Source organism: Penicillium alfredii, assembly GCF_028826965.1.
Source record: "Penicillium alfredii strain IBT 34128 chromosome Unknown utg000004l_segment0_segment0, whole genome shotgun sequence".
NCBI classification, from domain to species: Eukaryota; Fungi; Ascomycota; class Eurotiomycetes; order Eurotiales; family Aspergillaceae; genus Penicillium; species Penicillium alfredii.
The window spans coordinates 2,999,004-3,012,638 of record NW_026622701.1 but is presented as its reverse complement, the minus strand read 5'-3'; the positions used below and the strand labels follow the sequence as shown (position 1 = coordinate 3,012,638).

Below are 13,635 nucleotides of genomic sequence, written 5' to 3'. Positions count from 1 at the left end.
GCCGACAGAGTACGCCATCGAGACAGGAATGAAGTCACAAAGGAAAAAAAAAGTGAAGAAGCAGGACAAGATTGGAAGCCGAAGAAAATTCCAGCAATTTGGGACACGCCCGGAGGCAAGTAAATCAGAAAAGCACACACAAGGACAATAGAGCCTTAGTTGTACTGAATGGGTTCATTGGAAGTCGAGTAGCACGAAAGAAGCAGAAAAAGAAAAAAGAAATCCAAGTCGGCTTTGTTCGCCTTTGCATACTATAAACGCCAATCTGAGACCATGTGGATTCTCTAGAGGTCATGCAGGAGGTATCGTGATCGTGGCATACGTCGAATTTGGTGCGATTCGAAAGGGCCGGGCCCGTCGGTAAAGTGCACAGCGCAATCCGTGTCAAGGTGGGTGAAATGCGAGAACGGGCCGCGGGAGGTGCGGTGGCAAGGGTGTCGGTGGAGATTATCTCGAGAAGCCTTCGAGTTGGGAGGGCCATGTCATCACCACGGTCCAACCTTGACGGGCGTTCCAAGCCCGTACGTTCCCGACAGAAGCTGGTCCCGTATGGAACCCAGTTCACTGCCGCCAGCACCGTGAGACTGAGTGTCCGATCCACCCATCCATCCAAGGCTCGAGCCCAGCTCGTTGACCGCAGCCTGGAGCTTGCCCCCAGAAGACTGATTGTGCTTGGCCAGCTTCTGGTCCCAACCTCCGTACTGCAGCTGGATGCCACCGCCGCGCTTGGCAGCCTCGCGGATCACCAGGATCCAGGCTTTGCAGATCTCGTCATAGGCCGAGTCACGTTCAATGTTGTTCTGTGGCGTGTTCCAGCGTGGCAGGGCGTGGATGATGTCTGTGGCACCGTCCAAATAGCTCAGGGAAATCGAAGCCTGAGATTCGTTGGGGGAAGGAAGTTAGGGGTGAAGTCGCTCAGGGCATCGAGCAAGTTGCTGAGCGGCTGCCGGACTCGGTTGTAGGCGTAGTCGGAGGCAGTGTTGCCACCCAGCGGAAACGACGAGTGCAGGGTGGCCTGGTAATTTCGTAGCACCTGGAGGGTCGACGAGACGTTGGGCCGTGGCGATGTGTGCACGACCTCGTCGACGAGCTGGGGGTGGCGCTCGCACATGGTGCGGACTACCGATCGGAGCGCATCTGTGTCGAGGGTCTCAAGGAGGCGTGGTAGGGAAAGCGGTCGGCCTGAAACGTTTGGTCGGGTACGCTTCACATTGCGGAAGGCAGGGAGCTGGCGAGGAGTGAAAGCAGGTGAGTTGGTCGGGGAGGCAGACATGCGTCCATCGTGGTCATTGCCATCATCGTCGGCTTTCCGTTTGCGGCTGGTGTAGGAAGATGGTGTCGACACTATGGCATCGATTAGTATTTATTCTCTGTACCAGAACAGAGAGCTTCCTTTGGAGAAAAGGAGCATAGCATCAAAAAAGGGATATCTTACTTATACGGGAGGGAGAAAGTCGAGGGGGCTCGTAGAAATGGGGAGGGACAGGAGGCGTGGCCACCAGGCTGTTCATGATGACAGCCGGATGGCAAAGGATAGGAGTCCAAAGGTTCTGAAGCTGAAGAGGACAGTAGATGGAGGGAGGGGGAGAAGGAGAAGAGCCAAAAGGGCAGGAATAAAAAGTGCCCAACAGGCTGAGGTGGGGAGAAGAAGTTTAGAGAAGCAGAGAAGCGGTGGAGAAAGGAAAAAGGCGTTGCGGGCGGCAACGCAGTCCGGCTGCGCAGGTTGATGTTACCGAACATTTCATGTACCTGGATGGAACCAAAATTTCTATTACAATAACTGGGAGAATAATAAAAATAATGACTAGAGTAATTACTATTGTCATTATTATCTGCTCGAATCGTCCAGTTCAATATGGCCAACTACACCCGGCTGTTGTCGGAGACGCAAAGCTCTCCCGAGAGAAATCCAGCTTGACCAAACTTGAACAGGGTATTTTTTTGGAGTCTTGAACATAGTATCTACAGGTACAGGGACTGGGCTGCAACAATATCACGTCGCACCTTGGTGAGTGCCTCCTCGAACTTGCTCTCCAGGTCCTCGCTGCCCATCACCTTGGCAGCTTGCGCCATCTGACGTAGACACTCCTCCAGCCGCCGGAACACACGGATTAAGCTACCCTCGTAGACATCGGTCATTTGGCTGGGGTTGAATGTTAGTTTTAATCAAGACAAAATCGAAGCCAGAAAGAAGATGCTTACCAGATGTCGGCAAAAGCCTTGCCATGGGCCCACTCGTAGATCACCTCCATTAGCTCCCAGTGGAAGCTCTGGACATACTCATCCTCGTTGACTGCCATCTTAGACTCTTGCGAGACCTTGGCAACAATCCGAGCCTGTGATTGGATCTCCTTGAGCGGCTTGGCAAGTTCGTCGCGGGTCAAAGCAGGGGTCTCCTTCGTCTTCTCCTCGAACACGAAGACACTGATGACAGCCGCGACCTGCTCAGGGGTCAGGTTGTTGAAGAAACCGTTGAACAGGAGCTCGCTAAGCATCAGTTCGTCACCGGTACTAATCTCACAGGCGACTCGAGCTTTCAACTGAACAACCTCTGCATCGTTGATGAACCCGAAACGACGAAGCACACGTTTGCGGCACTTGAGCTCGTCGAGCTGCAAGACGGATGTAGCTTCGGAGATCTTTTTCTTTATCGTTTTGATCTCTGTGCCCAAATCCACTTTCGCGGCATATTGTTCGTACAGCTCGGGCAACCGGGGTGAGTTGTGCAGAGGGTTACCCAAAAGGCGAGATTCCAAAACCTCCATTTTCTGCACTGGAGTTAGCAAAGACTACTTGCACGTACGACTTATAGATTCAAGTCCACTTACCCGTAGCAGCTTCTTGAAAGACTCATCTTTAATCCCCATGTTCTCAATCGGGTCGAGGACCGCAAGGCCATCCGGGAATCGTTTCTGAACCTCATCCAAAGACTTCCTCACGCCGTTTCGCGAGTCAGCGGACGAAGTGTCTTTCGGCAAGAAGATTCGGACGTGGGAGATCGCGCGAATGCAGTTGAGCGTAAGAGGAACATTTTCCATGCGGGACGGTTCGCCCTCCGCCGCCGGTCGAACGCCCTTCGGGATGTCATCGAAGGTCTTGGTGCCCACTGCTGGTCCCTCGGCAATCTTGAGAAGCACTTCGACGTAGTATGATTTGTGTGGAGGAAGCTCTTGGGTGGAATTTTTTGGTGCCTTCTTTTTATTGGCAACCACAACACCCCAGCCAAAATCATAACCCTCATGCTTGACATGGACAAGCCGGCCCGCCTGAAGGTAGTGCAGAGAGTAATTGGGGTGGGTGATGACGGCCTGGACATCCTCAGAGAACCCATCCAGCTGTTTCTTGAGGTCGTAGTATTCCCGGATAGTCCCTTCGTCGGGGATGTTGATATTGGCTTGCTTTTCTTTCAGCTCCTGCACCTCGGTTTCCATGCCGGCAACATTTCCCGTGTTTTGGAATTGCTTGAAGCATCTCTCGAGCATGAACTCGGGCGAGATACCTTCCACGCGCATCAGGTTGAGAATCATGTTGTAGCCCAGGTGGAATGCAGAGTTGAGCCGGTCCTGTTCGCCACGCACAATCTCCTTGGCCACTGCAGGATCCATCTCTTCACCAACCATCATGATCACAATACCTCGGTCATCGAGACCTCTTCGACCCGCGCGACCAGACATCTGGATGAATTCAGATGGAGTTACCCAGCGCTGGCTTGTTCCATCAAATTTCCGGACGCTAGTAAACACGACCGTCTTTGCAGGCATGTTGAGACCGATGGAAAATGTTTCGGTAGCAAAAAGAACCTTGATGAGACCTTCTTGGAAGAGAATCTCAATGGTCTCCTTGAGAATGGGTAACAGACCAGAGTGGTGGACACCGATACCTCTCCTCAAAAGGGGCAAAATGTTCTGAATCTGGGGCAGTTGCCTGTCTTCATCGGACAGCATCTCGATGGCGCTGTTGAAGACTTTGGACACCATCTCTTTCTCGGAGTCGTCGTTGAAGGCCAACGTGCTCATATTGAGAGCACCTGATTCACATTCACGCTTGCTGAAACTGAAGACAATGACAGGGTTATAGCTCTTCAGCATGATCATCTTCACGATCTTGTAAATATCCGACGGGCCCTTGGTTCCGCCCTTGTTCAACTTCTTGTCCTTGCCCTTACCCTTCCGCTTTGCCAGAGCATCAGCCGGGTCATCACCCTTCTTGTCCGCAATTTTACCCATAGCGTTTTGGAAATTCTCCTCGCGGAACACGCCCTTCTCGTCGACGATGAGATGAATACCCTCGCCACCGGCCGGGAAGAAATAGTGTTGGAGGGGAGTCGGTCTGAAATCGGTGTAGACAACATGGCAGGGCTGGTTGTGCATCTGCGTAACCCATTGGGCGAACTGCATGGCGTTGGGGATGGTGGCAGACAAGAAAACGTATCGAACCTTGTCGGGCAGGAGAATAATGGTCTCCTCCCAGACCACACCTCGATTCTGATCGCGCATATAGTGAATCTCGTCAAACACGACCCATCCAACTTCGCGCATGATTTCCGAACCACGATACAACATAGACCGAAGAATCTCGGTGGTCATGACGAGACAGGTGGCAGTGGGATTGATGGTCACATCACCGGTCATCAGACCGACGTCGCCAAACTCGGCCGCAAACTCTCGGTACTTTTGGTTGCTCAGCGCCTTGATCGGACTGGTGTAGATCACTCGCTGGTTGTACTTCAAACTTTGCGCAATCGCATATTCGGCAACCACGGTCTTTCCTGCACTGGTATGCGCCGAAACCAAAACACTCTCTTCTCGCTGAATCGAGGCGACGGCAACCTGTTGAAAAGGATCGAGTGTAAAGGGCCATGTTTTAGCCGGGTCGTCGGGTTGCTTGTGCTCCGAGATGGGCACGTAGTTGTAGTTGGGGGGGATCGCGACTTGGTGGCGCACTTGATGCGACACCACCACTGATGACGGGTCTTTTGTTGCTTGCAACCCAGATGATCCTGCAATTTCGCGCTCTTGTTCTGTTTCGAACGAGTCGGCGAGCACAGGCTTGGGTTCCTGGTCGAGTCGAAGTCGCTTTATTTCCGGCTGCTCGCTTTCTGCGGGGGTCTCGGGGGCTGACTCGGGATTCACAGCAGGCGCATCTGTTAAAACCTCATCCTCTTTCTCAGGCGCATTTCCATTCGTTTTTAAATCTCCATTGGCCTGGCGCTTCTTGCTCTTATCTTTCTTAGCCCGCTTAGGGACAACCTCTGAGGGTTTGACCGCCTGAGGCTTGTCCTCAAAGACGTCAAAGAGCTCATCCATCTTCTGTGAATGGCACTGAAGGACTGAAGTGAAATGTGAAAAGGTCTGGACTTTCTTTTTTCGGGGAAATTTCAGAGTTCCAGATAAGGCAGGCGGTGAGGTGCTGTGAGAGAACCCTCGCCGATGAAATGATTTCACGTGACATTTATGTCATGTGACAAGATAACTCGGCGCATCTTGCAATGTTCGCTTTAGCCTCGTCCGTCCAACCCCGATCATCCACTCCTTCCCCTCTGTACCTCAAGGTTGGTGTCTCCTGCCGCAGTTGTCCTTGTTGTAACTTACCACGGCTAATAATCGATCCCAAGATGTACGCCACTGCTATCCGGGCCAGAATGGCCACCCTCGCTGCCCGTCGTGGCTTCTCCACCACTCGTGCCCAGCTCGGTAGTCCCTACCACTACGCTGAGGGCCCTCGCACCAACATTCCCTTCAACCCTCTGACCAAGCACTTCTTCTGGAGGTACTGGGCTTTCATGAGTCAGTATTCCCCAGTGGCTCATCGCGTGGTAACAAGACTAACTAGGGAGGATCATACAGTCACCGGTTTCGGTAGCCCTTTTGCCATTGCCGGTATGTTTCGACTCTCCAAGCCTTCTCTTTCTTCCGGCTGTACAATTCTAACTTTCTGGTCTAGTCTGGCAAACCTACAAGACCCGCTAAGCCGCCCACCCTATATTTTCTCCGCGATAGCAGTCTGGGCGACCAGGTCGCAACTCTGGATCGGGTTCAAAGCAGGATATCATGTACAAAGCTAGAGAATATTATGGTTGATTCCGTCAATTTCATTGTAACCAGCGTAGGGAGGCAATTCATGTAGCTTGAAGGACGTTGAAATCTGAATGAAGTCATTGGCTGAGCGGGTGGAAAATCAAAAATCTTTGGGTTGGCGTTGATACACCACCACCACCACCCGCGGCAACCAGCCCGATTATTGCTGGGCAGAGAGTTGACCTCTGTCAATTGCCTGGTCTTTTCTTTCTTTCTTTCTCGCTTTTTCATATATCGACGGCCTCGTTGCTTCATGGCGGGGTAAAGAAAAAACCCGGACATATCGAGAAAAAAAAGATACCCCATCCGTGCAATATGCGCAACCTAAGAAATGTGCGTCTTACGGAGACTCAAGTCCAGAGCGACCTCCCTCTGACTGCCACTGCCTGGGACACTTCGTCAGATGCAGTAGTGGGCACCTTCGGGCCTACAGAGAACAATGCAGTCATCGAGCTGCGAAGGAAGCGTCCCGAGGTCACGTCTGCGGAACCGCTGACTCTCGATGCCTTCGAATGCATTGCGTCCTGGGATGCTCCAAGCCCGCTACCAGACCTTGCTTATGATCGAGTACTGTCGCTGCATTATTTTGCGGATAACCTGACTGCCTGCTTGGTGCTAGAGGGCGGTGATATCGTCGTTGTGCGCGAGGAGCCCCTCCCCGGTGAGGACAAAATTGAGATTGTCGGCTCTGTCGATGTGGGAATCACCGCTGCTGCATGGTCCCCGGACGAGGAACTACTGGCTCTCACGACTAGAGCCCGCACATTCCTGTACATGACCCGAGAGTTTGAGAATGTGGCCGAGATTACTTTCACGCCAAATGATATGCGGGCCTCGCAGCATGTATCTGTGGGCTGGGGAAAGAAAGAGACGCAGTTCCAAGGAAAGCGAGCCAAAGCTCTGCGAGACCCAACGGTCCCGGAGAAAATCGACGAGGGCAAATTGAGCAGTTATGATGATGCCAGCACGACGATCAGCTGGCGGGGCGATGGTGCCTATGTCGCAGTTAACAGTGTTGAGACGGGAATCCGCCGTGTCATCAGAGTGTACTCCAGAGAAGGCACTCTGGACAGTGTGAGTGAGCCGGTCGACGGGCTAGAAGGTGCTCTCAGTTGGCGGCCATATGGAAACCTGATCGCAGGAATTCAACGCCTGGACGACCGCATCGATGTGGTGTTCTTCGAACGAAATGGCCTACGCCATGGCCAATTTTCTCTGCGTCTGACTGAGGCCGAGCGACAGTCCTGGGCCTCGCAGATTCACTTGGCTTGGAACATCGACTCCACTGTGCTTGCCGTTCGGTTCAAGGACCGAGTCCAATTCTGGACCGTGGGCAACTATCACTACTATCTCAAACAAGAGATCCCGATTGTGGTAGACCCCGAATACCCGTTTCCGTTCTCTTTTGAATGGCACCAAGAGAAAGCATTGCGCGTAGTCGCCGGTTCTTCAGGTGTGCCACATTTCAATTTTTTTTCTTAGGATGAAAGGCTAAATATATCAAGGCTCGATATTGGATTTGGGCTATGTCTTCGACATTAGCCACGGGTCCACTGTGATTCCAGATGATGTAGGAGCTGTCGCTGTCATTGATGGGAGTAAGTCTATCTGGAACAGAGCTGGCTTACTTCAATTCTGACATATATAGGGATTCTCAAGCTTTCACCGTTGCGACTGGCTGGGGTTCCACCTCCAATGGCACATAATGAACTGACGCTCGACTCTAACATCATTGACGTTGCATTCAGCAAGTCAGGCACTCGCATTGCTGTTTTGATGAGCGACAGGTTTTCCGTTTTCCTGTGGTCTTTGAAGAGTCGTCCAGTCGCTGTGCCCATTCTCGAATCCAGCTATCCACTATCAGATGCGCCGGCCAGCCGGCCCAGACAAATTGCTTTTCTGAACGACAACGAAGTTTACGTGCTCAAGGACAGTGCACCGAGCACGAGTCATATTGAGCGGACGATGCTGGAGATACGGGTGACTCAAGTCGTTTACCAAGCTTCCGATGCACAGCAACTTTCTTCGATCTTCCCAGGCATTGGGCATCAAGCTCTGTGGTTCTCACATGCTCGCCAGGCGGGACGCCCTGTCGCCTACTCGAACATTAGTGCGCCAGCAGGCGAGGAGGTTGAAGTTTCTTTGTGGGCCGAGAGTCCCAACGTTGAGACACACTGGGCCCGTGCCGTTTCGATTTCCGAAAATGAGGTATATCCCCAAAATTTTCCGGCTTCTTACACAGGTGCTGACTCTATCAGCGGATACTGGTGACAATGACAAGAACTGGAGCCTTGTATGCGAACAAGCGAGTGATTGCGAAGAACTGCACATCGTTCCTCGTGACTCCCGCTCATCTCCTGTTCACCACGTCTCAGCACTTACTGAAATTTGTTCATCTCAATCGGGTCGAAGGTAACGAACTTCTATTGCCATTTCCTTTGGGCTAGGCTAAGATTATCATAGAAATGGAAGTGCCGGGTGATACCCCAGAAACGGATGAGCGGTGCAGAAGCATCGAACGTGGTTCGAAATTGGTCTCGGTGATGCCATCGATCTTCGCCGTGGTTCTTCAGGCGCCTCGAGGAAATATCGAAACTATCTTCCCACGCGCGTTGGTGCTGGCTGGAATCCGCACCTTTATCGACCAGAAGAACTACCGGGCCGCGTTCCTGGCTTGCCGAAGCCAGATGGTTGATCTGAACATTCTCCATGATTATGCTCCCCAGCAGTTCATGGAGAATATTCAACTGTTTATTGACCAAGTAAAGAAGATCGACTACATTGACGATTTTCTCTCTCGCTTAATGTACGTGGCCTCACCGATCATGTCTGGTTTCGCTAGCTAACCTGGATCCAGAGAGGACGATGTTTCCCAAACGCTCTACAAAGACACTCTCAAGATCTCCAAGACTGAATCTGCAGCTGCTACTCAATTGGAAACCCAAGCGGCACCCTTGCTGCCCAAGACTACCAAGAAAGAGAGCAAGGTCAACCAAATTTGCGACTCATTCCTCGCGGTCCTTCAAGGTCGCGTGGACACCAACTTGCAGAATCTGGTGACGGCACATGTGTGCAAATCGCCCCCCGACCTGGAGGCGGGCCTGGAACTGGTCGCAGGTCTCCGAAGTATGTCGCGCGCCATTCAGCATACACAAGCACTGAACAACTGCTAACTAAAATTTAGCCCAAAATGCGGAACAGGCAGAAGATGCCATTGAGCATATGTGCTTCTTGACTGACGCCCATCAGCTCTACTCACATGCCCTGGGCCTATACGATTTGGAGCTTACTCTGCTGGTTGCCCAACAAGCGCAGATGGTAAGAAATTTCATGATTCTTGTAGCGGCATCAACTAATAATTGTTTGATCTAGGACCCCCGCGAGTATCTTCCGTTCCTCCGCAAGTTGCAGCAGCTGCCGGAGCTTCGGCGTCAATTCGAGATCGATAATCACCTCGCCCGTTTTGCTAAGGCTTTGAAACACCTGTATGCTCTCAACGCACATGACGAGATCCAGCCATATGTCACCAAGCATATTCTGTACAAGGAGGCTCTTGAGATCTACAAGTACCAGGCCGAGCAACAACAGGAAATCACACATCTCTATGCCGACTATCTCCAAACGCAGTCAAACTACAAGGATGCAGCAGTCGGTAGGTAGCTACCTAACACGCACGTTAAAACCAAATACAGAAAACTAACCGTTGCCAGCGTACGAGTCTCTTGCCATATACCACGAGGCCTACAGGTGCTATAACCTGGCCCACATGTGGCGCGAGTCCCTGTACTGCGCTATGATGGCCTCTCTCTCGGAGGAGGACCTGGTTGCGCATATCACCAACCTGGCATCGACGCTAGTCGACGAGTCCCGAGACTACGTGTCCGCAGCGACCATCCACGCAGAGCATTTGTACGACGTCGTCACAGCCGCACGTCTCCTGTGCCGGGGCTCGAAGTTCGCCGATGCCGCACGGCTCCTCACACTGCACAAAAAACAGGATTTGGTAGCAGATATCGTGGACACAGGACTTGCCGAGGCAATGGGCTCCATGACCGACTTACTCGCCGACTGCAAGTCACAGGTGAACGCCCAGGTCCCGCGAGTCCGCGAGCTGCGCCAGCTTCGTGCCGCCGACCCACTCGCCTTTTACGGCGGCGACCCAACAGCCGGCGAGGCCGGCGCCGACATCCCCGACAACGTATCTCTAGCCCCAACCGAGACGTCGACGCTGGCCGGCCGCACCATGTTCACGCGCTACACCAATAAAACAGGCATGTCGCGGCAGACATCGCGCACGCGCCGCCGCGAGGAGCGCAAGCGTGCTCGCGGCAAGAAGGGCACTGTCTACGAGGAGGAGTATCTTGTCAACAGTATCCGTCGGCTGATCGAGCGGATCAACTCCAGTGTCCCTGAAGTCGAGTCTCTGGTTGATGCACTGTTGCGTCGCGGCATGCGCGAGCGAGCTGCGGCTATTGGTAAAGCGCTTGAAGAGGTTTCGGCCATGTGTGCCGACTGCCGTGACGAGATTTTCGAGGTCCCTGAGGCTCCAACGGAGCAGAATCCCGATACCATGGAGGAAAGATTACATCCTGAAGAGACGATCCCGCTACATGGCGGCTCTGCTGTTCTCGCGGAGAGCGCTGCCATTGTGGGCGGTACTGCGCCTGGACGTGGGAAGGATTTGCCTACCGTTAAAGAGATCAAAAAGTCCTCGTTGCTTGTTTGAAGTTGTTTCGGTCGAGAGTTTTGTGTGTTGTTTGCGGCAGTTTGTGTTTGCCATGAGATGCATGAAACTTTATGTTGGATAGAGTAACCTTATGATTCGTTACTCCTATCTCGAGTCTCTTATAGCACAGAAACTCCTTTTCTTCTTTTTTTTCTCTGGAAATAAAAGACTGGGCCATGCATGATAATATCCGAGGACACAGGGATTCTACGACTTGGACTGTAGACATCTACTTGCCCACTTGCATGTTGACCATGACACCAGCAATGCCAAGTTCTCTACTGCAACCTCTTGCAACCAAGCCGCCCCGTCTTGAAACATCGAAGCTTTTGTTACACTGATTCATGACGGAGTGCACATTTTGAGGCTATTCCAAATCGCGGGTGTGGGTTTCCCTCACCCGGACGTAGTATGCACTAAGTAGATATAAGGTGATACAGACGACCTAGTTATTTCTCATGTGGACAATAAGATGCCACATTCATTTGTTGCACAATAATGACAATACAATAGCCGAATCCGAGTAAATATAGGCTTCAGCTCTGTATACCCGATGCCTCAACTCCCCGCATGGGTCGTAATATAAAAAGACTGTAGAATACCACACCCAAACCACCGGGTCCAGCTCAAATGAAGGAAAAGGGAACCCCCCCCTAAATTAGCTGTCTGTGCAACCTATCCCAAATAGCATAACATCGTGAGTCATCTTTTGGCACTGGTTCCCACAAGTAACTAGATTCTCACCGAGCCCTATTCTCCCAGGCCATGCAGTTCCCTCTTACCAGCATCCTAAACCTCCTTCTCCTGGGCCTAGGTGCACTTCCTTCAGCAGAGGCCGTCAAATGCGCCTGTAACGGAGGAACGGCCAACTCGCGCCGAGCCTGTGACCAGATCGGGGCTAAGTACGGGGTATACGGGTGCGGGTTCACGGGGTGTTGTGTCTACCCGGGAAATCAGCAGAGACGATTTATCGATATGTGTAGGACGCTTGGGTTTGGCTTCAAGCGTTGTGATGATTGTCCGACTTGTTGAGCGGGGCAGATTCTCGAGTCGATCCTGGTGTTTGGAGGAAAGACCGCACGCCGAAGTAGTTGAAGTGGGATATATATCGGCGAGAACCGGGAGTATGAAGCGGCGGAGACTTACTCTATACGAAGGGTATAATGGGGGATTGGGAAGGAAGGTAATCGCAATGGAAGCACACATAATGCTGCATTTTCATATTCACGAAGCATGGGAATTATATATAAGAGAAAGATATGTGCACCGAGAAGGCCCTGGTGGATTGGCCCTGGACAAAACATAGAAGTATGGGGTATCATTTGAGTCGTCTAGCCGTGGTAGAGATGGCATCTTATACCATAGTCCTCAGACTCTGATCCTCCTAGTGGATGATGGCCTCACCCGTCTCAGTGACCAGATGCTCCTTCACGCTGATGGGGCCCTCGCCAACACCGGTCAAGATGACACGGCTTACGCCATCCTTGAGGACATTCAGGATGCGAGAGTCAACTTGATCCAAAGCAACACCGGGAGCAGTGACATTGGCCACACTCTCGTTGAAGGGGCCATCCCAGCCCTCAGTATCCGCGCCCAGAATGGCCTTGACGGTGCCAGCAACAAGAGCTGAGTCCTTCTCCTCGTAGTAGATCACGGCATTTGGACCGGCGTCAAAGGTGTAAGCACAGACAGTCCGGCCTACTGCCCGGTTGATGTCGTGCACGAGACGGACAGCAGCACGCGAGACGTCATTCATGTAGAAGATCGGGGGCCACGAGTCTAAGCACGTGGCGTGGAAGGTGTTAGAGTCCCGCATGGTGATCTCGGCAAATCGAGGGAAGTCCCGGTTCTGGATAGCCTCTTCAATGGCGGTCATGCGCTCGGGGACAACGGCCTGGGCCCGCGTCGCGAACAGACTCGAGGTTTCAACAGTGGTTTGCATACCCTCCGTGCTGGGAACATCCTTCTTCTCGGCGCTTACAACCAGAACCAAGGCACGCATCTCCGGCCAGTGCGATGCGGGTGCGACTTCCTCCGCCAGGCTGTCGCTGCCGTCAGCCAGCTCACCTGTGCGCCAGGCGACATAGCCGCCCATGAGAGAACGGCAAGCCGAGCCGGAGCCTTGACGAGCAATCCGACTCAGATCCCGCGGGGATTGTGGCAGCTGGTAAAGGTTCGCCACTGCACGCACCAGGGCAGCAAAGCCGGCGGCCGAGCTGGCAAGACCGGCTGCAGTGGGGAAGTTGTTCTCGGAAACGATCCGGAGAGGCAGAGCGGAGAGTTTGGAGAGCGATGAATCGGCATCTTCAATAGCCTGGCGGAGAGCACGCAGATTGGAGAGACAGGCGAGAGTCCGCTTTGAGGATTGAATATCCTGGGGCTTGCCGTTAAGGCTGAGGGTGTCTGCAGTCGGGTAGTTGGCAGAGCAGGAGGCGGTGGTCAGGGTGCGAAGAGAGCGCTGAGAGAGGGTGACAGAGAGCGAAGAATTGGTAGGCAAGTTGAGAGTGACATCCCGCTTGCCCCAGTACCTAGTCAAATGCTACAGTCAGGGACCAAGTTTTGGGTATGCGATGAGGGGCAAATCAGGAACGACATACTTAATGACAGCAATGTTCACCGGGGCGGTGGTAGTGGCCCGGTAAACAGGTTGGGAGGACGAGGATGCCATTTCAGCTGCTGGTTATGCGGGATGAAGATGTTTTGAACGATATTCCCAGCGACAATGGGAGGGAAGAGGAGGGGGATTTCCTAGGGAGGGGGGGAACGGAAAGACCGTTGGTGGAGCAGGCGGTGAGGGCAAAATTGTCTTGCTGACACGCCGATCCTCCAATC

The 13,635-nt window shown here is 52.8% G+C and overlaps 5 protein-coding genes across 5 annotated transcripts; 2 read left to right on the top strand and 3 right to left on the bottom strand.

The window, feature by feature from the left end:
- Positions 1-485: 485 nt before the first annotated feature.
- On the bottom strand, positions 486-1,511 carry NUU61_002782 (cut8/STS1 family protein; the record flags this gene model as incomplete). The annotated part of the gene is made up of 3 exons (XM_056653364.1): positions 486-875; positions 953-1,344; positions 1,436-1,511. The coding sequence occupies 3 exons, from the start codon at positions 1,509-1,511 to the stop codon at positions 486-488; spliced, it is 858 nt and encodes a 285-aa protein (XP_056514431.1).
- Positions 1,512-1,962: 451 nt separating this feature from the next.
- Positions 1,963-5,306, bottom strand: NUU61_002781 (ATP-dependent RNA helicase MTR4; the record flags this gene model as incomplete). The annotated part of the gene is made up of 3 exons (XM_056653363.1): positions 1,963-2,143; positions 2,203-2,768; positions 2,829-5,306. The coding sequence occupies 3 exons, from the start codon at positions 5,304-5,306 to the stop codon at positions 1,963-1,965; spliced, it is 3,225 nt and encodes a 1,074-aa protein (XP_056514430.1).
- Positions 5,307-5,614: 308 nt separating this feature from the next.
- NUU61_002780 (cytochrome c oxidase VIIc family protein) lies at positions 5,615-5,969 on the top strand (the record flags this gene model as incomplete). Its single annotated transcript, XM_056653362.1, has 3 exons — positions 5,615-5,786; positions 5,847-5,879; positions 5,944-5,969. The coding sequence occupies 3 exons, from the start codon at positions 5,615-5,617 to the stop codon at positions 5,967-5,969; spliced, it is 231 nt and encodes a 76-aa protein (XP_056514429.1).
- A 423-nt stretch (positions 5,970-6,392) lies between these two features.
- NUU61_002779 (Elongator subunit IKI3) lies at positions 6,393-10,803 on the top strand (the record flags this gene model as incomplete). Its single annotated transcript, XM_056653361.1, has 9 exons — positions 6,393-7,530; positions 7,583-7,675; positions 7,726-8,285; positions 8,336-8,489; positions 8,541-8,883; positions 8,935-9,203; positions 9,262-9,395; positions 9,450-9,729; positions 9,788-10,803. 9 exons carry the CDS (start codon positions 6,393-6,395, stop codon positions 10,801-10,803), a joined length of 3,987 nt encoding a protein of 1,328 aa, XP_056514428.1.
- A 1,384-nt stretch (positions 10,804-12,187) lies between these two features.
- Positions 12,188-13,471, bottom strand: mvd1 (diphosphomevalonate decarboxylase MVD1; the record flags this gene model as incomplete). Its single annotated transcript, XM_056653360.1, has 2 exons — positions 12,188-13,331; positions 13,401-13,471. The coding sequence occupies 2 exons, from the start codon at positions 13,469-13,471 to the stop codon at positions 12,188-12,190; spliced, it is 1,215 nt and encodes a 404-aa protein (XP_056514427.1).
- Between the last annotated feature and the right edge of the window lie 164 nt (positions 13,472-13,635).